The 26,315-nt window shown below is 35.8% G+C and overlaps 1 protein-coding gene across 2 annotated transcripts; it reads left to right on the plus strand.

Annotated features, from left to right (window-relative positions):
- Nucleotides 1-5,225: 5,225 nt before the first annotated feature.
- si:dkey-24p1.7 (sialic acid-binding Ig-like lectin 10) lies at nucleotides 5,226-25,236 on the plus strand. 2 transcript variants are annotated; one of them, XM_022685259.2, is made up of 7 exons: nucleotides 5,226-5,313; nucleotides 13,522-13,617; nucleotides 16,278-16,364; nucleotides 18,043-18,303; nucleotides 18,400-18,691; nucleotides 21,247-21,328; nucleotides 22,823-25,236. In XM_022685259.2, the coding sequence occupies exons 2-7, from the start codon at nucleotides 13,554-13,556 to the stop codon at nucleotides 23,210-23,212; spliced, it is 1,176 nt and encodes a 391-aa protein (XP_022540980.2). In that variant the 5' UTR covers nucleotides 5,226-5,313; nucleotides 13,522-13,553; the 3' UTR covers nucleotides 23,213-25,236. The 2 variants fall into 2 exon arrangements, with proteins under 2 accessions (XP_022540980.2, XP_022540993.2); XM_022685272.2 differs by lacking the exon at nucleotides 16,278-16,364.
- The last annotated feature ends 1,079 nt before the right edge of the window (nucleotides 25,237-26,315 follow it).

Below are 26,315 nucleotides of genomic sequence, written 5' to 3' on the forward strand. Positions count from 1 at the left end.
CTGCAGTCAGTAGGTGAAGTGTTTTAGAGCTTCTGTTTTTAGCTGTTCTTCCCTAACCCCACCAACACAAGAACTATCTTAAGGCCCAAAAGCATTCACTCACAAATGTAGTTAAGGAAGTGTGTCTGTCTGTCTTCTAACCTAAAATATTTGATAAAGTGATTTAACAGCATTTTCACATTTTGTCACGTTACAACCACAAACTTTAAAAGGTATTTTCTTAAGATTTTAAGTGACAGACCAACACAAAGACAAACACTTGTGAAGTGGAACGAAAATAAAACATTTTTTTTATGTTAACCCTTTTGATGCACAACATATGCACACCCCCTCTAATGGGTCAAAAATTACCCACATTAATTTCCCATGTGATTTAATGCTGGATTTTTTCTTGTTCTATTTTTTTATCTATTTATTTTATGATTGAATATTCAAAGTATTCTTTAAATACTTTTGATTACTACTAATCATTATTTTTATTTTTACTTTAATACTTTATGAACAAAAATATTTTTTATGTTACTACATTGAATTTACATACATGGGTCCAAAACTCCACACCTGCGACTCATTCAGTCCTCGTGATGCATGTTCTTAAAATTTAGAAATCCTTACAACCAAGCTGAGATATTTACAATAAAGTAAAAAAAAATTCTCTATGGAATTTATCATGCATTTTTTAATCCAGTGCCCCATGTTGGTTTTATCTCCCTTTAAACATACAAGTATATAGTAGTATTTTAACTGACACCACTTTTTAATACTTCTCTAAAAACTTGCGTATTAAGAAGAATAAGTGCAATTAATTACAGTTAATCACAACATTGGTTTGTTAGGGCACACTAGTGAACAAACAGCTTCCCGAAGACCTAGGAACTCACCAGACAGGTCAGAGATAAAAGTGCTGAGAAGTTTAAAACAGGGTTGGGTAATAAAAACATGTCCCAAGCTTTGAGCACTGTTCAATCTATTATCCAAAATGTTTTAAAAGTATTCTACATCTGCAATTCTAACAAACTGACAGATCGAATACGGAGAGGGAAAGCATGTGGATGATTTAACTTCTGGCCTAAAAGCAAACCGCTATATGTGGCAGAAAAGTAACACTACTTCTGACCTTGAATACACCATCCCCACTGTGAAACATGGTGGTGGCAGCATCATGCTGTGTGAATGCTTTTTTTCATCAGGGACAGGGAAGATAGTCAGAGTTGATGGGAAGATGGATGGAACTAAATACAAGGCAACCCTAGAAGAAAACCTGTTGAAGGCTGCAAAAGACTTGAGACTGGAAAGAAGAGTCGCCTTTCAGCAAGACAATGACCCTAAACACACAGACAGAGCTACAGTGGATTGGTTTAGATTAAAGAATATTTATGTGTTAGAATGGCCCAGTCTTAAAGCTCATCGCCAATAGACGATATTATACAGTCTTATACCAGCAGGAATGAAGGATCTTTTAAACCTTTTAGTTCTACACCGCAGTGTGAGGAGCCTGCCACTTCGTCTGCTTCTCTGAGCTGCCATGCAGAGGATGCAGAGCCATGCAGGGGAAATGTCTGCAGTTGTTCAGGACGGACGGCATTAGACACCTTTTCTCCACCATCTCCCCCACATCATCCACTCTCCCACCCATCACAGACACACACTTCCTGATCAGCTTATTAAGCCTGATAGGGTCTCTCAAGGTTATGCTGTTTCACCAACAACCAACCCCAAAGAACACAGCACTTGCTACAAAAGAATGATAAGAAATCAGCAGGAAGTCCTTACATACATTGAAAGATTTAAGCCTCCTGAGAAAGTAGAGTCTGCTCTGTCCTTTTTTATATGCCGCATTTGTGTGCACCAACCAGTCCAGTTTATTATCAAGATGGACTCTTGAGCTGCGGGAGTCTCCCGCATTTCGGTAGTGACTCCCTGATGCCCGCGAGTCACATATAATCTCCCGGAACTGCACACAAACGCGCACACAGTGGGAAGGAGAGAGAGAAAGCAGAGAGGGTTCTGATTGGCCTGTTCTCTGCAAAGAGTCTGTGAGACAGCCAACCAGATTTTAGTGTGGGCGGGCAGTGTTTTTCCCCCCTCCCGGACAGGAATTGTTCAGTGAGTGAGAGAAAGCAGATCATGGCGGATGCAGGGAAAGCAGAGACAGGGCCTTCCAAAAAGAAAAAATATAAAACTCATTTCACCTCTGAGTACTCTAAATTTAATAAAAAAAAAAAAAGTAAAATTAATTAAAATAAAAGTAAAGTTTCGTTATCCTTTGGTGTGTGTGCAAGGTTTTTTTGTTCTCCTTTTTTTGGCTGGGGGGGGATAACCTCCCTGAAATCAACTTTTGCAACTTGGGATGTCTGGGACTCACTAAACAGTATTATTCCCATCAATCACAATAGTACTGCATAATTGTCTAGTGTTTTCAGTCTACTGAAGTCCACAATGGTGTCCTCTGTCTTTGACGTATTGAGGATGAGACCATTTCCCCTACACTAACCTGTAAAAGCAGCAATAAGACTCCTGTTTTCTATGTCATTTGCTCCCTTTACACACGCCACCACTGCTGCATCATCTGAATATTTCTGGATGTGCCACAATCCAGACCTATATGTGAAGTCGACAGTGTACAGGGTAAAAAGAAAGGGAGAAAGAACTGTACCCCGAGGGGCCCCAATGCTGGTCACCACAGCCTCACCATCCAGCCTGACATACTGTGGACACCCATAGTACAAGCCTCTCAAAAGTCTTCATGATCACAGATGTTAGAGCCACTGGCCTGTAGTCCTTTACCCCTGCCAGCTTCACACATTTTATAAAATTTAAATTAGGCCAAATAAAAAAATACATAGAATTTATTACCTCGTGAGATTATTTGATATTTTTATACGTATGAATTATGTAAACCAAAGATTTTATTTTGGCGCAACTGGTGAGGGTTTTCTTTGAAACTATTTTAAAAGTTTGAGTATTTGAAGCATCCCAAGCACCCATACTTTCCAGTGTTATTAGTCATTACAGTGAGTATTGTGTAACTTGTTCTGTAGGAAGTGTGTATACCTGTGTGTTTGTGTGCCTGTGTCACTCTGCAGTTTAAATGCTAAGGCTGGAAAGTGTAGGTGGAAATGTGCTAGCACATCCCTAAAAATGGCTAACTACGGCCAGGAGTACTGCATCTGATCTAAGCCCAAGACTAGGCCGTATCCTAGTCTGGGCTACTGACCCTCAGTGTTTAACAAACAATTTATTTAGTCGGTTGGTTGCGATGTGAATTTAGTTGTGTTTTTTTTGTGACTTTTAGCAAAAGTGTGTGAATGCAGCACTGCTATGCCCACATCCCCTATAGTGTGAGCTTCATAAGCTTACTTCCCTATTGAGGCTATAATCTATAAATGATCTCTTTGCACCTCTCTGATAATAGTGTAACCACTGTTTCCATCGCCTACTGCTTGTGAACATTTCAGCCAAAGGCAGGGTTGTGTAAGGTACATACAGTGGCTTTTAAAAGTATTCATACTCCTTGAACTTTTCCACATTTCTCACCTTATAACCACAAATTTAAATGTATTTTATTGAGATTTTAAGGGAGAGACAAACACAAAGTTTTGCATACGTGTGGAGTGGAATGAAAATGATTCATGGTTTTCAAAAATGTATCAAATAAAATCTGAAAGAGTGATGTGCAAAAGTATTCAGCTCTAAACCTCCTAAATAAAATTCAGTGCAATCAAATGCATTCAGAAGTAACTTAATACGTTAATAGAGTGCAGCTGTGTGTAATTTAGTCTCAGTATAAATACACCTGTTCTCTGAAGGCCTCAGTGGTTTGTTAGAGAACACTAGTGAACAAACAGCATTATGAAGACCAAGAAATTCACCAGACAGATAAGAGATAAAGTTGTGGAAAAGTTTAAAGCAGGGTTAGGTTATAAAAACATACCACAAGCTTTGAGCATCCCAAGGAGCACTGTTGAATCCATCATCCAAAAATATAAAAAGTATTCTACACCTGCAAACCTACCAAGTCATGGCCATGGAACACCCAAACTGACAGATCGAGCAAGGAGAGAACTGGTCAGAGAAGCAGACCAGAGGCCCATGGTCACTCTGGAGGAGCTGTAGAAATCCACAGCTCAGGTGGGAGAATCTGTCCACAGGACAACTATCACAAGTCATGTGCTCCACAAATATGGCCAATATTGAAGAGTGTCAAGAAGAAATCCATTGTTAAAAGAAACAATGAATTGCAGCAAACATGTGGAAGCATGTCCTACAACCCTGTGGCCAGGCAGCTGATCATTATTTAAAATAGAACTGACTACACAAGTGAAGGTATCCCTGGTGTTAATTAATAATCAGTGGAGGCATTACTTAACCATTTAACAATGTTTATTACCAATATTGTAAGTAAGTGTAAGTGTAACCAGAACCACAATGTCATCCTAGCAGAGCTGACCCAGGCCAATGTGGTTGCTTAGGCAAGATTTTGGCTGGTGCTCCTTGCGTCATTCCTTCTGTTTTATTTTTTCAGCATTTTGAAACATGCATTTTAGATTCATAACTCATCTGATAGAGGATATATCTCTTTATTTTACCATGTTTTTGGGGCACATATTTTATGCAAATAAAAGTAACGCCAGAATAGGAAAGATGCATGGGTTAATATGGTGCTACATTATTTAAGTAAAATTCACTAAGATACAGCAAATAAAAAATACTTCAGTGAGTGTGAGCTACAAATAGTGAATTAACACTGAAGATTAATACATTATCAAAGACTTTAAAGTTCCTAAATTTAAAGTAAGTTCAGTGTCTGGAAAGTTGCCAATGTCTGCACCACTTCTCTGCACATTATCAGTGAAGAACCCCAAAAAAAAGAGTAAAGTGTAGTTTACTCAAGTGTATTTATTCATACACGTCTTTTACTAACATTACATAATTTAAATAATCACTAATGTTCTTAAAACAAAAAAGTAATATTACCTGTTAGAAAGTACTTTAAGAAAAAAATTAGCAATTGAGTGTCCAAGGTAGTCCAAGATCTGCTCACATGCTAAAAGAAAAATATATAAGGCTTCATATGCAGTGAAAATTACCCATGTAAAACCCCAGTGGTGTAAATGAGAAGCTGGTATACTTACACTGTTGTGTCACACACTATTGACTTTACTGTGCAGGATGTTGTTAGCAAACTTGAGCGAGGAAATGATGAGAACTCTTTTAAAAGTGGAAGTGGGAAGAAGGTTGTGAAAAACAGAACGACCTGTGGCCAAACAAGATTAAGTTCTGGGCAGAGGAAGACGTGAACGAAAGAAAACGGTAAGTTAATATGTATTTATGCCTCATTTAATTCATTTTATTCAGATTTAGGCCTCATGTACCAATATCTTCTTAAAGTTTTCTTTAAATTGTTCTTGAGAAAAGGCCTAATAAGAAGTCTGCATTAGAATAAGGACATTTTTAAACTGTAGAAATATTCACAGCTCTGCTCTTATAATGATGAATCTGATTGTCCTGTCTTGTTATCCTCCTAATTTTAATTTTTCTTCAGAAAAATCTAAACAAACAAACAAAAAAAACTCAGATCCATAATTTGCGTGTAACAGCAGAACTGTTCACACCTTTTGTACAGTTGGTTGGTGAATAACACCCATTGTTTTCTAAAATGAGCAAGGAAGTGAAAAGTGTATACCACTGGCTTTTAGGTAGTAATTTAATGTCATTTTGTAACACAGTATTATAAAAACTGCACTGTAAAATGTTTCTTGCAAATTGTATAGTAAGTTAAAGGCAAAGGCAAAATGTTGGCAATAAAGGAAAGTAAAATTACAGTAAATCAATGTGAAAAACAAGTACAAGATATTATACTGAAAAATAAAAGTAGCACTTCACTGTAAATAAACTACAGAGTATTACAGCTTTTTAAAATAAGTTTTTGCAAAAATAAATACATTAAAATGAAGTACTATAAAATGTAATTAGTATATAGCCATACAGTGTAAAGAATGTCACTGTAAATGAACAGTAAAATGCTAGCAGTAGAAACACTGCAAAGTTACTGCATTGCAGTTCTCAGCCTGCATAAAATCATGCTTTGCAGTTCTGAAAAATGGCAACATGCACTTATTTTCCTTTGAAAAACGTTTATTGACACCATTTCATTTCTAAAATACATAACACTTTAAAAACAAGTAATTATTTTTCCCTCTTTAATACCTTTAAAAACATTGAAAAAAGTCCTGGGGTTTAGCCTAAAAGCAGTAATTTCCTGTGAAATGTCTTTTTTCTCAAATGTTACTGTTAAGTTTACAGATGGCAGCTTTTCATAGGGCATCCCAAGATGCACTGCGTTCTACAGTTTCACAATGGAACATTATTAAACAATCGTTTACTGGATTAATTTACCGCCACTGTTTTAGGAAGTATTCAAACAAGGCACAGTTCAGTTAAATCTGCACTCACACTACGTTTAAACAATCCGTCCCCGAGCATTCTTACATCATTAGTTACTGCGCAGTGGGCATGCCAGTGTTGTGCCAAGTTTAACAACCCCACCATGAAAAGCCCCCTTTCTTGGGAGCGCATCTTCTTGATAAAAGTAGAGATAATCACCCTTAATAGCTTGAGTCCACACTTACTCTCCATATACTCTGTAAGTAATTATCCCGCAGTATATTAGTAAGTTTACAGTACTTCACTGGCAACTGAAGAGCACAAATATTTAAATTACATATTGTTATTCTAAAGACAAATTACTTACTACAATGTTTTCATTTATATCAAAATTAACTTTAAGAAAGCTGTGATAATGTAATTCGTTTACAGTCAAGTACTATTCTTATTATTTTGTAATATGCTGTAATCTTTCTCCACAGTAAATAACCGTAATTTTACAATCATATTTTAGCAACTTTTTGCCATAATTTTTTTTTTTTAACATTTTACAATGTAGGGCTGTGTTTGGTTTGTGTACATTTCTGCTAGAAGCATGATGGGAAATAATGTCAAAATGAATCTATTTACAGTCTTGCTAATTGTAATTCAGTAATTTTAGTCTTTGCAGAGTAATGATGAATAGTCTTTAAATGTGAGCGAGTTTCGGACTTGAGGGGTCGGCATTAGTTTAATCAGCTCAAAGAATTCTGCTCCAGAACTGAGCAGGCTTTCTTTACATGCATTTTATCAGTCTAATCTGACCTTCATGTTAATGAGTGTTCTCAGTGGTTAGCCTGTTGAAGTAAATGCTTTTCAGTCAGGCATCTCTTGCTTGTAGACACTTCAGAGTGATTAAGGCTTCAGTAGATGTTGTGAAGATGGTTATTCACAACAATAGATGGTCTTCCTGGTCTTACAATGTTACAGTATGTTTATTTGACCACTCTTATAGATTCTGCTTTATATCTAATGGGATTGTTATGATTTTTCTGTCAAATTATGACCACCTTTTTCGTCATGAAAAGCCAACAAATGCAGAATTAAGAATAGTAATGAACTTTAGGGGTCTGTTTCCTGCACAGGGGTTTGGCCTTGTAGTAGTATGTATTTCCATTGCCATAGAAAATCCCCATTCAATTCAATTCAATTTAATTATGTGTAGTCCAACAATAGGTTTAACTACTGATTAAGAAGCTGCCTTAGAACTTTTATTTCCTTAACCAATGAGTACTGAGGAAGCAAGCCATGAACCTGCTTATCAGTCAAGTGTCCAGTTACTATTAAGCCTGGGGATCAATGTAAAAATGCCTGTAATTCATAAACTACAATTTGTCTTTTTTGATCTCCAGGCTTTAGGTCTTTTCTTTCTATAGAAAGTTTCTGTTTTTATTATTTCTGTTTTATTTGTTGAGTCAGACGATGATGACCTTCCTCACAACACCTGTTGTACAGCATATTGAGATTTGTCATGAAATGTGCAAAATTAAGACTTGTATTGAACTCGAGATCTTTTTATCTCATTTATCTCATCTCGTTAATGAATGCTTCAGAAGGGAATAGGCCACATCTGGTCATCATACTGCTTCTCAGAAAATAATATAGTTACTTTGGGGCCTGTAAATATGGAGGACTGTGTAAAAATGCCTGCTATTCCTAAACTAAAATGTGCAGTTCTTGGTCTCCAGGCTCTAGATATTTTCTTGTTTTAAAAATTTTATAAATTGTTCATTTGGCTATTATTAAACACTATTATGTTTATGCTGTTTCTCTGAAATGGGTTTGTTGTGATTTTTCTGTGTGTCATTAAAAGCCACTAAATTAACAATTAAGACTTGTATTGAAATCTAAAACTTATATCTCCTTTAATTGTAAATCAGTAATGAGAGAACAGGCTTCAACTGGACATGAACCAGTTAATTGTCCAGTTATGTTCGAGCGTGTGAAATTGGAGGCCTGTGTAAAAATGCCTGTAATTCCTAAACTAAAATATGTCTTTTGTGGTATCCAGGCACTAAATGACACTAAATAAAAAATAATGACATGTAATTAACTCCAGCAGTAATTCAGCAGGGAAGATGCTACGATTAGCATTAAACTAAAATTGACTGAAATCAGTAAAGTGTCCAATTACTTTTGAGCCTGTCAAAATTGAGGAGTCTGAGGACAAATGTATATTTATTTCTTAAACTAATATCTGTCTTTCTTGATCTCCAGGTCTTTTCTTATTCTAAGAATAAATTATAGAAATTGTTGGTTGATTTCATAAGAGAGAGAGCCACAAACGGATGTAAAACTGCTTATCAGACAATTGCACAATTATTTTTAGCCTGTGTGTCTGTAATTTCTAAACTGCAGTTTCTTACAATGGTGCTAAAAAAGACAATACATATGTTACTCTTTTTAAATACTTATGGATCGGTATATTTGTATATATCAATATATACTGGTCTAACAATATAGCAGGATTAGCCATCATTAAATTTAATCACATTTAGTGACTAACTGTATGCATAAGTAAACTTATGTGTAATTCAAGTTCCCACTTATATTTTATTCAATAATTTGTTTCAGTGAGTAAATATAAAGGTAAAAAAACAGCAAGGATATCAGCAAAATGGAATAATTGACATTATTATGTGATGGACCTCGTACATAATCTTTTTAGGTGTACTGATGTTTCCTTGTTTTTATGCAAATTGTTTGTTTGTTGTTGTTTTGATCCTCAGTAAAGCACTTTGTGACTGGGATAAGTGCTATATAAATAAATTTTACTTACTTACTTACTTACATAAATAGCACTACAGTTAGTGGCCGTTTTGTGGAAGCATAATTTCAGTTGTAGTAATAAACGCTGAATCCTTCTGTTAAATATCTGTACTACAGTTTATGTACAGTGATCAGCCACAACATTATGACCTTGTTTCAATGCCCATTACTTATATTTTTCTGCATTTCTGCATATGTTATTAGCTTTAATTTGTTATTACCTTTAATGGTCAGGGCCTCGCAGGACCACCACAGAGCAGCTTTTATCTGGGTGGTGGGTCATTCTCAGCACTGCAGTGACACTGACATGGTGGTGGTGTGTTAGTGTGTGTTGTTCTGGTGTGGGTGGAGCTTTTGAACACCTCAGGGTCACTGCTGGACCGAGAATAGTCCACCAACAGTGTCCTGTGGGCAGCACCCTGATACCTGATACTACATAAAATCCAGTTGATTCAAAGAATCTTCTAAACAAAAACAAAACAACCGTTTTTGGGATGCAGTAGATAATGAAAAATAAAAGAGAAAAATAAATCAAAGTTCAAAAAAGGAAAAAAAAAATTGTGAAGCTCCAGATATCAGGCTGTGCAAGATAATCATACTGATAGCTCTCTATTTTGAACAGGGCACAGCTCACTTAGGGCATTTACAAATGCCAGGAGCGTAAAACCCAACTAACCCACAGTGTGAAAACAGCCCAAAGGTCACTAAACTAGCTCTCTGAGTCTCCCAGATGGTAGATTCAGAGTGGTACCCACCACTCTGCATAACCCCTCCTAAGAGAGATGCCCCACACCTGTCATCACTCGCACACAGAGGCGAACACACAGGATAACAGACCCACCCCCTGTACTCGCTACAATACCAAACCCTGTGCCTGATCTAGCGATGACGACCGGTACTGCTCTTAGCAAGCAAACCTCCGGCCTTCCTGCTTTACTCTACTTCTCTATCTTCCGACCAGTGTTAATTTTGACAACAAATTTAGATTTCGTTTTAGTCATAGTCTTGTGACGAAAATGTCATTTTAGTCGTTTTAGTTTTGGTCGACTAAATATCAAGAATATAGTCGACTACAATTACAGTCAATTTAGTCGACTAAAATGTAAAGGGTGTCTTTTTCATCAGTTCCCTTGAATTATTAACTACACACTTAAAATTAATTAAACATTTATTAACCAGTTGTGTAATATTGTTAATGTTTGAATGTAAAATATATTTATATTTATATATGATTTTAATGTATATTATTATTGTAGGTATGTGACTTTAAATATTTTATATTTAAAATTTTGTTCTAGAAATCAGGTCATAAAGTATTTGAATGGTTAAATTACAGTTTGAACAGAGCTGTAGACGTAAAAATACAGCTTTTAAAGGATCTAATTTTATCTCCAACACTAACCCAACACATCTACTGTAGCTACATTCGATAAATGAGCTCAAAAAACACACTCTCACACACTGTCCTGTAGAGATGCTCTCAGGAAGTACTGAGAGACTTCATGAGCTAAAGTGAGAAACTTATGAGAAAGTGCTGTAATTGTGGTTAATAGATTCACTTATTTCATTGTTATATTGTCGCTACATATTCTTCCTTCCTGAGCTGTTCCTGCTTTAATACTAGCTATATGTTTGCCACTGTGTGATTAAACAGATGATGTTATCTTAATGAGTGAGTTAATCTGTACACAGTCAAGTTAAACACATCATCAGCTCATGAAATATCATTAGTATTAAAACACGGATCTCTGCATGGAGATCTGTGGGACTCTTGTCGGCAGAAGCTGAAAGGTTTGTGGTGTTTTTACCGGAGTCGCTCCACATGGTTTTTACACGTTGTCTTGTTTTTTCGCGACGTCAAAGGAGAAATATTTCGCATCTCCTCTCTCCTCTCTCTCTCTGGGGTGGCACGGTGGCTTAGCGGTTAGCACGTTCGCCTCCCAGCACTGGGGTCTTGGGTTCAAGTCCCTATCTGGGTGGAGTTTCCATGTTCTCCCCGTGTCTGCGTGGGTTTCCTCCGGGGACTCCGGTTTCCTCCCACCATCCAAAAACATGGAGATCAGGTAAATTGAATACTGTAAATTGCCCAGAAAATTGGATACTCTAAATTGATCCGGTGTGTGTGTGGTATGTATGTAAGTATGTGTGTGTGTAAAATGTGGGTAAATGTATGCATGACTGTGCCCAGATATGGATTGGCACTCTCTGTCCTGGGTAAATGCTCTCCCAGTGCAGTCCTCCAGGTGGACGGTCGTTTCCGGTTGAGAGTACGCTTCTCACCGGTGTGTGGATGAGTGTTGATGTGTAATGTGCTTGTGTGTAAAAACATGTAAATTGTAAAAGTGTCCTTGGGTTTCTAGAAAGGCGCTATATAAGTTGAACTTCATTCTCCCTGCTGCTGCTGACACTGTGGAGTTAACTCCGAGTCGAGCCCCATAAGAAACCAATAAGATCACTGGCGAGTCTTTCCTCCCGGGTTTGTATTTGAGTGCGGCGTGCTGCTTCAGGAGAGGCGGGTACTGATTGGTTGACTACCCCGCTTGTCACCATCTTCGCTAAAGTAGTAGTGATTGGATCTCTTCCTAACTGGTCCCTACCTAAATCAGCTCTGATTGGATTTCGTTCCTGCCAAACATTTTCGTCTAGTTTTTATTCGTTGACGAAAATGTCAGTTAATTTCGTCTCGTTTTTATTTTTTTAATACTGTTTTTATTTAGTTATCGTCTCGTTTTCGTCTTGAAAAAAAGCTTTGTTGACGAAAACTATGATGAAAATTATCCATCTACGAAATTAACACTGCTTCCGACTAATGTTTATACCATTTTTCGGACCTTCAACCCACACAGTTCCACCAATCAGATGTGAGAGGTGAGCTTCGAGGTAGACTCGCTCCTTAGGCTTTAGAAAAAAGGCCTTGAAGCCTATCGGTCATGGTATACACATCACATATGGATTCTTACCCACAATAACATATCAAATACTCAAGGAAAATTAACCAGAGATCTTGGCAATACAGGAAAATATACTGATTATGCTAAATATTGATTAAGATAAAATACTGATTATTTATTTAAACAAAAATAACATAAAACACTATAAGGCAAAACTCCTGCACATTCTTTCAATCCTGTGCTATGACCACAGATGAAGGAAGATCAACACAAATTGTGAGAAGATGAACTTCCATTTACAAGGTGGAACAGCGAGGTAGAGGTTTAATAGAGTGGACAGTGAGTGAAAAAAAACACAGTGTTTAAAAACTCTGATCCACTCATGCCAGCACAACATACTACTATCATATCAGTGTCACTGCAGTGCAGATAATGACCCACCACCCAAATAATAGCTGCTCTGTGGTGGTCCTGTAGGGTCCTGAGGGGCTTCTAACTATAATTGTTTTTGTTCATCTGGGCTGTTTCAGCGCACAAATATATATATAGAGTACCAGTCAAATGTTTGGACACGTCTTATTGATTTTTTTTTTTGTAAATTTTGTAAACTGTAGATTAATATTAAAGACATGGAAACAATTAAGTGACACATATGGAATCATCTAGTAAACAAAAAAAGTGCATGGCCTCCGCAATGATCTAAACAACTGAAATGGGGTTTGAGATTTGCTGGAGCAGCAACTATTGTTCAGCACCTCCAGGAACTTCTTCAAGATGCTGAGAAAACATACATATACATCTACATACATACACACAGAATAACAAACAGCACAGGTCCGTCTCAAAACATTGTATTTATTTTAGTATGTCTTAACCCTTGTGTGGTGTTCATATTTTTGTTACTCGTTTACTTTGTTACTTGTATTTAATTCAGCAAAATTAAGCAATTCTACATTAAAATGCTTTACACATGCTTGCTTCACCTAAATTGCAAGCAATATAAACAGCTTACATGGTTAATATTTGCCCTTTACCTTTCTTATGTTACATTTCTTTCAAAAAGTGCTACTCTTTTTTTATTGGTTTTTTAATAAAATGTAAAAGAAAATGAATTTAACTCAAGATATGAGTAGAACATTTGTTTAGTTTCAAATTTACAAATGAAGCAATGTTTATTAGCCCTTGGCCAAACACACTGTATGTAATCTAAATGGTTGGTGGGGTGGGGGGGGTATACAGTGTGTGTTTATCGAAAATGTGTTTTGGTATATGTTTCTCACAAAAAATGAGCCAATGCCAATGAGTTTGAGTTAGAAAAAATATTTGTATAATACAATACTAACATAGTTGTCATAAGTAAAATGCCATTAAATTGGAAGAACTTTCACACTGAGAGTACATTATTGACTGTGTATATGCTTTGCTTTATGTGCAGATCAAGACTTGGGCTGAGTTGAATGTTGCAAGATGAGGGTGCAAGTCGCAATCTTCATGCTGCTTCTCATGCTAGCACAAAGTGTCACATGCGAAGGTAGGCCCTCTGCTGTAAATTTTCCTAAATAATGCTGTTTTTCGTGTAATTGCTCTGTACACAATTGGATTTTGTCAGTAATCTTATTGAGTTTACATGCACTTAATAATATGATAAACTGCAAAAAATTGAGATTTTTGTCATGTGCAGTTTTGCATGTGTATTTTCTGTGTACTCATACTGTGCTTGTTGGAGGAAATGCAATAGATGATGTGTGATCTCACAGGTCCTCTGTTTCTACTAACAGTGATCAGTGTTAACACTTGTTCTTATTTTAAAAGGGGAAGAAAAATGTCCAGAACAGCTAACTGCGGTCCCTGGTGTGTATGCTGTCATCTTGTGTACTTTGCAAGTGTCTGAAAATCAGTCTGAAAAACAGCCACTCCCTAAAGACTTTTGGTTTTGCAATTGGTTCTGCTTGGTTTAGCAGAAAGTTTAGCAATTCAATCTGTATACAGTATATACAGAAGTTATCAAAAATTGATGATTATAGAAATATTAGATTTTGTCAGTAACCTGATTGGTGGATTTACATAATCTTGGGTAGTCACGTAATGGGAAAACTCCAGGCTTAAATTAGTCAAGCAGTAATCAGATTGCTGCATTGATACCAGACAGAAATCTCACAGAATCATTTGGCATAAACTGTTTGCTGTGACTTGCTGTAATTTCGTTCCCACTGACAAATATGTTTCTTTGTTGTTGTTTTTTTGCATGAATCAGTGGGTGCAGTAAGGCCTATCTAATCCGTCAGAGTAGGGGTGCTTTTAAATCATAACATAATATTTAATCAGGAAATATATATTATAGTTATTGTAAATTATAAGCATATATTTCAAGATTAAACTAAAATAATAAACAGCAAAGCATTCTGCGTTTTTCATGACTAACCAATCAAATAACTTCTGCCCCGTGTCTGAGTGCCCCTTCTACTGATTTGTTGAAGGGTATATGGTAGTAATGAGTCTGTTAACAAAGTCGCAGAACAAGCCAACCAATCAGATTTATGATTTTCACTACGGGGCGGGGTCATGGCTGTATAACCCCTTTTACGCATTCTGATGAAGGTGTTACGGATTGGTTAGCTGTAAAATGGCGCACATACTGGCTTAGTTAGCAAATGAGACAGATATTACGTCGTATATCATTAAAAAGCTTTTTTAAGGCTGCCCTTCAATGTGAAACTAATTCACAATAATAAGCCACCTGACTGGTCAGTTTTTGTGTGTACTTAATGTTTTGGCTGCCCTGGTGTACTGTAGACATACAAATGACTGATATTTGTTGAACGGTTGTACTTGTAGGAAAATTAAGCATTGAAAAACTGTCTGTGGTACATAGTACTTTTGTCATTTGTAGCTCTGTTTGTGGGCTGTTAATGTGAATTAAGTTTATATAACTAAATAAAGACAGAGAATATGTAGTTATTGTAATATTTATCAGTGTGTAGGTTAGTGGCGGTGGTTGCAGAAAGGGTATCCACTGTATTAATCGCATGCCACAGGCATGAATGCATGTACAGACCAAAAAAGACAAAATGAAACCAAAAGAAATCAGAGTAAGAGTATATATGTGCTAATAAATACATTTACTGAGCTAAAATTCAGCTTTCTTTGTCAGATTTCCTAGACAAACTTTAGGGTCTTAATCCGATAACCTTAATTACCTTATTATCCTTAGTTTCTTCCAAATATTAGCAACATATAGTAAAATACTACAGTGTGTAGTAGTCTGCTTAACCTCCATTTTTGGAAGAAAAACATTATATTGTAATTGTATTACATATGAGACATTAATTATGTTCTCCAGAATGCATCTAAGACTCTAAGACTGACTGTAATACATTTTGTTTTAATGATCATTGCTTTAATATTAAGCAACTACTTTATAAAAGCTTATCTTCAGACTTGCTGTCTCACAGAGACTTTATAGTGCACACTATTAGGGTAATTACGGTAATTTCACAGCAGATGCAGCTCTCCTGGTCCTCAGTGTATATTTTCTGCTGTGCTGCAGTTGGAGGTTTAGAGAGACTGATTCTTTTCTGTATTTAACTGAAAATAAACTAGTAATCAGTTACTACTCCTAGTAACTAGTAAGGATACTACTACTACTTCAAATGGTGTCACTGGCTTCATTCAAATACGCCTTTAATCTCACTATCAAATAATTTGAATAATTGTTTGAGGACATAGTTCCCAGGTGGCATGTAAGGGTTTTCAGTAGTTAATGTTTTAAGCAGTAATTAATGAATAGTTACTATAAAGTAGACATAATTAGTAAGTAGTTCTCCAAGAGATATGTAAGTCTCAGTAATTAATGTGGAGTTAATAGTGAACTACTATAATCATTAGTTCAGTACTATTTACTTTATTTACTTATCCTGGTAGTTAATAGAAGAGAATTTAGGCATTAATGCAGCCCTATGAATTAGTTACTGCTTAGTTACCTATTAACTATTGAACAGTATTATAAAGTGTTACTCAATATTGTCCAGGTGAATTTAATGTTATGGCTGATTCGAAGTACAGCAAGTCTAGAATTGGGTTTCATTTATTTTCCTAAAGAAATACTTATGTATTATGATCTACTCAAAATTTTAGACATCTATTTAAAAGTGCTATTAAATCATTTGTTTAGCCTATGCTTTATCTCTTCAGATAAGCCTCTGATGTCTGTTCCACCTCTTAATGCTGAAGAGCAGACCACTCTGAACTGCTCAGTCACCAGGACCCTGGAGATAAACTGTGAGTAATTGCATTTATTTTGGGAGCAATACTTACAATAATATCTGACTGTATTTATGTCATTGTGTTGTTTCAATCTACTGGATGCATACATTTTCTTTGTGATCAATGACGTTTATTTGTTTATCCATCTGTCTGTAATTGGCCTTTGCAGCCAGAATTCTGGGCAGACTGGTCCATTAACCAAACATTCAAAAATACATCCATCCATCCTTCCATCTATCCATCCATTAGTAATAAGCAGGCCTACATTCTTAATCCCTATCCGGACAGGATTAGTTTCTCCAGGGGTCCTGGGGTAATTTTTTCTTTTATGGAGTGTCTTCTGTGATTTTAGTCCCATCCGATACAACCATGTATATGTTTTTCTCAGACATCCTCAGATGTTTTTCACTGAACTCTGTGGTCTGTAATTTTAGTCCTGTCCAGACACACATCTCTGAGTTTTGTCACCTAGCGTTTAAAAAGGGTAATTACATTTTGGGCGCATGTTTTCACAATGATCCACGTAAACACAACAGTAAGTGGAAATGGAGGAGCTACTGAACGCAATGTCACGTGACAGAGAAAGCCAAGAAACTCACTGGTCCTCCTGTTTTTTTCAATTGCAATCCGGATGCAAGAGTTTTATCAATGAGGTGAAGTGTAAAATATTTTTCACACACGTCCCCCTGAGATACTAATCCCTTTCGGAAAGGGCTTTAAATGCAAATGTAAATACAGAACATTTAGCCCCATTCTTCTTCTTCTGGATGTATTAGTGACTTAGCTCAGGTTAAGTGGATCAGGCTAGAGGTCTGCACTGCCGTCAGAATATGTTGCGGTGCGGGACAGAACTGAATTGTTATTGGCGGGCAATACAAGCAACAAAAACCCTCAAGAAAAATCTCTCAAAGGATTCAATTTCAATTCATTCAATTTCAATTTCTATAAGGCCCCCGGGCGGAAGCGACGAAAATGTGTATGTAGCAGGCGGGCGCGGGATTATAAGAAGCGTTTTTTTTAAGTGGGAGCGGACAGTAACAGGACAAAAACAAACGGGAGCGGGCAGGAGCGGGTTTAAAAAAACAGTCCCGCGCAGACCTCTAGCTCAGGCTTCCCACAGGCTTCTGCGGGAAGCTATTACAAGAAGGTATCTCACCAAGAGCAGGGCTGGAAAGTGCTGGTTAAGAACCTTATTCCATTAAGTCGACGGTCTTTACACTTTTAAATGGTTCCTTTTTTCTCAAATCTAAGATTTTCCAATAATTATGTGATCAACATATCGTACAAAATATGGGCACAATAATTTTTGCTTGCCTCAATATTTTCCTTGTGTTTACTTCCTTATTATCTTCCTTATTATTACTTAACTAGGGGGTAAAAATCAGTGGTTTTATTTTAATTGTGTTTCATTTAGAATTTATTTATATATTAAAACAATTTCATATTCCAATTCTAAATAACTCTAAATATTCAAATAATTAAAATAAATTGTGAATAAAAAGTAATTTGTAAATGCATTAATATGGTTATGCCTTATTATTGCATAATCTTGTGACAACTTGTGGAAATATCGGAGTTTGAGCGAGGCCTGATAGTGGGCACGCTGTAAAAAATGATTCATGAGGTTAGTAAATATAACCGTGATTACAGTAAGCTTACTGTACATTTTTTTCTTCCATTGTTTTTTTTTAAGATTTGAAGAATGCAACAATCACAGGAAATTTGACTGTAAAGAAAGGAGAGACACTGAATCTGAACTGCAGCGCTGAAAGTAATTCACATCCATTAAACATCTCCTGGAGTTTTAGAGGGGCTTCAGGTTCACTTCAGAATAAAACTACTGACGACACACTCACCATAACCAGTGTTAGCAGCGAACATGCAGGGGAATATGTTTGCACCGTTCAGAAGTTCAATCTGACTCTGAATACCTCTGTGAAAGTCACTGTGATAGGTGAGTACATTACTAAATTGATAATGTTTGACAATACAATGAATTTGAAGTTTTCTCTTCTGTCATCCTCATCCTTTTGATCTTCTCAAACTATAGATCAACCCATGATCCTCAATAATTCAACATGTTTTCAGCTGGAGAAGAGTTTGAAGTGCTCTTGTCTTTGTAAAGATGTTGAAGGACGCCTAAATGGATCTGTTGTAAACAGCACCATTAGAATAAATGGCATGACGTGTGGATGCGAGAACGACGCTGGCAATAAAATATCAGGAAAAGGAGAGACTGAGAACTTACTGAGCGTAAGATCAATCCTCACATTTCTGGTGGGAGCAGCAAGCACAGCAGTCATCTTCTGCATTGCGCTGTGCTTTGTTGGCATGTGCATAAGGTAAACTGTATAAATGTTTTTTTCCCTTTTTATTCTTATTCCCTTTTTATTATGTTCTAAACCTGATTTGATATAATTATACAAATTGTATTGTTACAATGTTTCAATACTTAAATATTTAAATGTTTGTGTACAAACATTAAACTGGGCTTGAATTTTTACTCATTTTTAACTATTAAAAGTATTTTATATTCAGTTTTAATTACATTTATTATGCTATCAGTGTATTACAAGGCAACTTACTGCACTAGATTTTTAAGTGTGAGGCCAACTCAAATATTTACATTCTGAAGAGAGTTGTGCCAACTAAAAACCTTTGGTACAAATAACAATTTTTTTCATATTAACAAAAACTTTAAATATTTAATATTAAGTGTCACCAATTAAAAAATCACTTTTTTAGTTGACCTAATTACCCAACTTAAGCTTTATTAATGTATATTGTTCTAAAATGATCTACTTTAATTTAGGTTATCAAATGACTATTACATCCCTGCATTTACTGTCAGTCAGATAAGCTTACAGTCATTTAAATATGACCAGTTGGACCCAATCAGCAGATGTACACTATGTACACTCAGCAACACAAAACATAGCAACTTGCTCTTATAGCCTTTAACACTGAGGACAGGTCTTTAAGCATTTAATAACATATCTATAAAGCCCAAAAGTAGGCAGCAGTTTGTGGAGAATAATTACATACTGATTGTGAGTTAGAGATGGAAGGACACACCCAACAGGTAAATATCATAATCAGGTGAAAACCCCTGCAGAATTGCTTAGTAGACCCCATTTAACTAAAGAGTCAAACTGAGCATGTGCAAAATAGTTGGCTTCGAGTGCAGTTTTACAGGCCTCAATTAGCTCATGCTAAGTGGCCTCGTAGCTCAAAATTCTAAAATAGCTCAAACACGCATTAAGACAACCTTAATGCATACCTGTCAAGTCTCCTGTTTTGGCTGGGAAACTACCGTATTTTACTCCTCTTTCCTGCCGTCCTCCCGTATTAGTATTTTTCTCGTAAATTTCCCGTATTATAATAAAATTTAAAAAACTTCATTATTGAGGAGACAGGGCACTGAACGCTCTGTGTCTCTTAACCAATCGTGGAGCCGGTTCAAGGAGAAAGTCACGCCTTTCAGGAGAAACAGCCAATCAGCTTGCTGGTTTTGCGGAGCGCAAATGAGGGTCAGTGTGGGGAAGACCCTCTGCCCCCCGCTCAGCTGTTCAGACAGCTAGTCGGGGCAGTAAATGTTAAAACAGATATGGATATACGGAGATTTTTCTAAAAGAAAGGTAACGGTAGGCTAATCATGTAAACTTTGATGAGATTTTTCTGATAGCTGCTTAAAAATACTCGTCTGAATCAAAACACACAGATTAAACCTTTTAAAAATAAAAAAATTACAGCTTGTGACTAGAAATGTGGAGAGGACCGAAATTAACTGAACTGATCAGGGGTGGAGTGATCAAAAGAAAGAAGTATTAATTAAAACTTTTTAATTGGGACTAATTTTTACTGATGGAATATATCTGGAATGTACACAACATTTCAGTGTAAACAAAGGTAGGCCTATCAGATTCTGATAATCTAATTGTAATGTGTAAGTGGTTCACATGTGGTTATTTTAGATTTATTGTAAACCTGTCTTAAAATGTAAGGGATACTGAACCTTCGTTGGGCTGGTGGGACGGCTTTAAGTGGACAGAGGAAAATATCCCTTATTTTTAAATCTAAAACTTGACAGGTATGCCTTAATGATAATATAACTTTGGGTCTTAGATTAAACAAGAAAAACAGTCAAAAACAATCTTACTCACTCAATGGATGCACACAGTAAGAAGCACACAGTGAGACTGATTAAATGAAAAGTTGCCATGCCAATACCTCTCTGAATCACATTGTGCAGGATTGTAAACTAGTGCAACAGGGTCCACCTAGTGGCAGAGATAAGAACTACATGCAAAACACTAAACTACAGACCCACTGAACTAGAGGAATGCAACCTGGTCACATAACAATCTTTTGTACACTAATGCCTCCTTGTGTAATATTTGTTCTTAACAAAGAAGAGAATGTAGGAACACTCCAGAAAAGTCGCACACACAAAATTATAGTATTTGTAATGTAATGTATTGTTCTTTTTTAAATAGCCTATAAAACAAAAAAATGGTGGTTGATAAAATCCAGGCATATCTGTTACTTCTTAATGAACTTGCCATTCATTATTTGAGGAGGGAGGACATGTTTAAAAATCTTTTAGATTTATTTACAGAAAATTATGAATACCTAATATCAATATTTAGGCTGGATGGAATGGAAAAACTCAGCTGGCCACAAACACACATTGCTTTTCCTTATAGGACGCAAGAGCAGCTATGCTAATAATAAAAATAAAACTGGCACATATTTTACTGTGTATGAACATGTTGTGAATCCAGCATAGATTGTTCTTAAAAAAATTCTTAAGAACACATTTATGAAAATTCTTAAGAAGATATTGATTAATGAGGCCCAGTGTTACAATACTAATAAAGTGTACTGTCTCTTGCAGGTGTGGAACTGTCAAAGCAGTGGATGGAAATGCAAACAAAGCAGATGTTAAACTGGATGCTGTTAAAATTCAACACAATTCTGTAAGTCCTCATTGTTTATGATAAAACACATATATATATATATATATATATATATATATATATATATATATATATATATATATATATATATATATATATATATTAAATTATTAACTTAAACAGGCAGCCTTACGGGCATGGCAAAAGCCCACCACCTCATCAAAGAAAACTGTTTAAAATTGAAGGTTAACATGCTTCTATGTGTGTGTGATAATGTGCTCATTCTTGTGTGGACATTTTGATAAGTGTATTGTTACAAAGTCTGTCTTTGAAATGTAAGTTTTAACTATGCCACAGACACAAAAGACACGTTATATTGAAAATGACCCAAATATTTTGGTTAATTTATTGAATCTGGAACTAACTGATTGGTCATACTAATAAAATTTTTCAACAAACTATTAAATTTATTGCTTAAACATGACACAGAATTTAGTATATTTAGTGATCTATAGGTGGGCCGGTGATTTAGGGCATGTCGGTGTGTATTTTGTATTGTGAAGATAAAAAAATACGTCTTGTGTGACTCAATACCCGCAAAAAGCATGAACTAATTGAACTTAATTAATCATGGTTGTGTTTTTGACGTAATGTGAAATAAACCAATCAGTGTGCTACTTGCCATTTGGCAGATTGCTATTTTACTGGCGCAGTGCGAGCAGGTCATTTACGAGAACAGCGATGTTATTTCATTCCATATTCTGTTTAGTGTTCATGTAAAAGTTGGATTTGCTCATTGCTGCGTGTCCATGTGTGTGTGTGTAACTTGCGTAAGCTATCAAACTTGCCTGCATCGCTTAGATCGGAATGGGTATCTGAAAGTTGACTATTGTCAAGGTTTAAATCATACAGTGTTTAAATCAGCCTGGGTTTTCCACTGCCAGAAATTTACCTGAACACACCTTAGGTAATTTTACAAAAGGCAGAGCTTTTACATCTCCTAATCTCTCCTCATCTGTGTTTAATAGAGTTATTTCTAGTTCTCATCAAATCAACAGCTGGTTTGGTAAATTGGTAAATGTGTTAAATCAGGTGCGCTGCTGACGGAACTGAACATATACACATGCTGGATGAGGGCATCCAGGAGAAATCTGGAACTACTCTTTGTTCTTCAGCTTGGCTCACAGGATATAACATGCTTATAGAATTCCTTGTTATGTTTAACTGTGTGTATGTTTATTTGCATCAGTTTAAATCATATGTGTTGCTTTTTTCAGTCAAAAACACTTGTATTGCTAAGATACATGAATTTGTGTAATTTGCTTTGGTGCCTAAAACTTTTGCACAGTACCATATATTCCTAAACTCTAAACCGATTTTAACGTAAAAAATAAATAAATACACTGTTAATGGGGTGTGAGATAACAATAAGCATCGTAACATGCCCTGCGCAGTGTGTAAGATAAAGCCCTTTGTGTCTTAAACATCCCTAAAAATGTAGTATTCTTATTAAAAACACTATACCTACTTTTTTTACCATGCATCATGATACAGGCTGGCACAGACCAAGCAGAAGAAGATGAACACACTCCACTGCGAGGGCGCCCTGCTGCAGCGGCCACACACACAGCTGCAGTGAACGGTGAAGTCAAGGTGGAGGACACACCAGGAGAAGACAGGCCTTCAGGAGAGGAGAAGGCAGCAGGAGAGAAAGAGCAGAACGAAGTGGACTACGCCTGTATCGACTACTCCCTTCTACAGGACAGAGGAGCTGAGGCCCAGAAGGAGCAAAGCGAGGAGACGGAGTACGCAGAGATCCAGATTAAGAAACAGGCTGAGGAAGAGGGAGCTGAGGACCTGCAGGGTGAAGAGGTCCAGGGTGAAGCCCAGGGGTTAGAGAATCAAGAGCAGGTGGAGGGAGAGGAGGAGGAGATACAGGTGTAATGCTTTGAAATAAAGAGTTACTTTTATGTTAAACTCCCGTACTGAAATATGATACATGGCAAAGTGGATTTAGATATAGGACACAAATGTGAATATTAGAATTCCCTAATATTGATCGTATATTTGTGCCATGATTATTCAATTTTTTTTTCAATATGGGACATACAGAATTCAGCTATATATTCAGCTATATTACAACATGTACAAACACGTGTGTAACACTTACGTTTACCCATATATTTGTATAATAGTATGGTATAAATTATATGTATAACTGCAAATCCCATATATTTGATCTGTATATTATGCAAATGTTTCAGTATATTATATTTTTCACATATAAATGTATATAGTGTATATGCACACATACAGCTCTGAAAAAATAAGAGACCACTTACAAAATGATGAAGTTACCAAATTGAAAACCTTTGCAATATAATCAAGAGGAAGATGGATGATCACAAGCCATCAAACCAAGCTGAACTGCTTGATTTTTTTTTGCACCAGGAGTGGCATAAATCTATTCAAAAGCAGTATGTAAGACTGGTGGAGAAGAACATGCCAAGATGCATGACAACTGTGATTAAAACCAGGGTTATTCCACCAATTTGAACTTTTAAAACTTTATAAATAGGAACTTATCTTTGCATTATTTGAGTTTTTTGTTGTTTCAGCCATTTCTCATTTTCTGTAAATAAATGATCAAAATAACAATATTTGTATTTGGAATTTGGTAGAAATGTTGTCTGTAGTTTATAGAATAAAACAACAATGTTAATTTTACTCAAACATAAACCTATAAATAGCAAAATCAGAAAAACTGATTTAGAAACTGAAGTGGTCTCTTAATTTTTTTTCCAGAGCTGTATTTTGAAATAGATGTTCAATCATTACTTATATAAACATCAGTTTCTGTATGAGCTAAAGAGATAAGGTTATTTTACAATATATTTTTTGTCTTCTGTAAATATACATAATTATAAAACATAAAGATAGGGTGTTTGCAATGTAAACATGTAATGTCAGAGGTGGAAGGGATGCAAAATGTGTAGCAGAGTAAAGTGCAATAAAAGGTAGTGTAAAGATCGGTGGTTAAATACAGTGATCAATATTGTTGAATGTGAATGTAAAAATTCCTTTATGAGGTAGACGTACTTGCTGTAATGAAATGATCAGATCAAGAAAGCCAATGGGTGTAATTTCTGTACAGTTGCATTGTGACATCAGTTGTAAAAAGTGGTATATAAATAACTTTGATTTGATTGATTTTGCAGAGTTAAACGTAGTGTTGCATTTAATAACTGAGGAATGTGATTGAATTTAGTCATTAATAGTAGTCAAACTATACTTTTGCAGTTGCACATGCACATGATTGCCTTTCTTATTGTGTGCAAATACATTTCACATAACTTTATGTGTAAAATAGGTAAATATTTAAAGACCATATTTCATTGAATTACATGTGTTGTACAAAACAATATCATTGCATTTTTTTGTCCTTTTTTCTCTAGAATTTTACATTTTTTATTTGTTCTGATAGGTTTCTTGTTGTCTCATCAAAATCAAACATAAATATAGATTGTGATACTTTTGGTAACATATAAATAAAATGTTAGACTAGCACAACTGACTTACATTTTCTTCTTTTCTCTTTACATTTGCCTGCTATATTTGGATCATGTACTTTTAAGAGCAGCTTTTCTTTGTTCTCTTAACTTTTATGCATCATCTTTTTTACTTTTTTCTAAGATCCAAATACATCAGATTTTACTACTGTTGTTCACTGAAGACACAGTGCCCAAATTCAACACATGGTGGTGCTGTCTACTGACCAGTCACAAATACATTTATCATCATCAACAACTTAGTTCAGGGGTGTCCAAACTTTTTTTGTTGGGGGCCAGAAGGAGAAATATATTTGAAGTTACGGGCCACACTCTGTAATACAACAAATAATGAAATATACCACTTTAAATAATATTTTTTCCCTGATTATTTCATTTACACACCATTTTACTTGACTAACTATCTTTATCTTTGACAGTGTTGTGTAAACTAAGATTCAAATTGATGTTTAATTTCATGATGTCTCTTAATATAAAACTCCTTAATTACGGCAACTTTTAGACTCTTTGGCCTGATTTTTTTGCGTTAAAAATGCACACCCTCTCCGCTTTTAGACTCTTTAGCTCGTTTCTGACACCTAGTGTACAAACTTTCAATCTCACATTATAAAAACCTGCTTAACAGCGGGCCAACTTTCATTCTATTTCTAAAATATCTCGCGGGCCGCTCCATAAAAGGAAACGGGCCGCAAATGGCCCGCGGGCCGTAGTTTGGACACCACTGACTTAGTTGCACCAGAAGGAAGTGTAGGATTGCAATGCTGTTCAGAAGAAAGTTAAAGATTGCCAACAACAGTACATTTGTATCTGCTACTCTGTAAAACCTGACAAGTTAAGTAAATTTAAACGATTTGAGGAAACCGATTGCCTTAAACCATTTAAGTTTAATAACTAAAACAATTTGAGCATGATTTATTTATTTTTAACGAGTGTGAATAATGCACATAATCATTGATATATACAATTAAGTAAATCAAGCGACTTGTGCTAACCTTGTTCACGATATAATTGTTAGTTTAATTAAGTATTTTGGATTCATGTGCAAGTCTACTCAAATCATGGGTTTGGTTTTAGGTAATTTGTTCCCTCAAATTAATTGAGTTTTTTTTTTTATTTTTTTTTTGTTAATTGTAATACTGTGTGGAGTTGAACAAATCTTCATTCTCAAAATGATTTATTCACATAAATTAGCTGTAGAGTGAACAGTATTGAGAGCACAGCCAACAAAGAGTTAGCAGCTCAGAAAAATGATGCTTGTTCTTACAGCCTACAACACAGAGACCAAGCAGTTATTCATAATACATGAGCTACAAGTTTACCCAAGGTAGCCAGGGGAGAATCACTACTAGGGGTGGGCGATATGGCTCTAAAATAATATCACGATATTTTAGGGTATTTTTGCGATATCGATATACTTGGCAATATAGGAAAACTAAAATAATTCATTCATTTCAGGAATGTAGTATAATAGTATAACA

Source organism: Astyanax mexicanus, chromosome 18 (genome assembly GCF_023375975.1).
Source record: "Astyanax mexicanus isolate ESR-SI-001 chromosome 18, AstMex3_surface, whole genome shotgun sequence".
In the NCBI taxonomy this organism is placed as follows: domain Eukaryota; kingdom Metazoa; phylum Chordata; class Actinopteri; order Characiformes; family Acestrorhamphidae; genus Astyanax; species Astyanax mexicanus.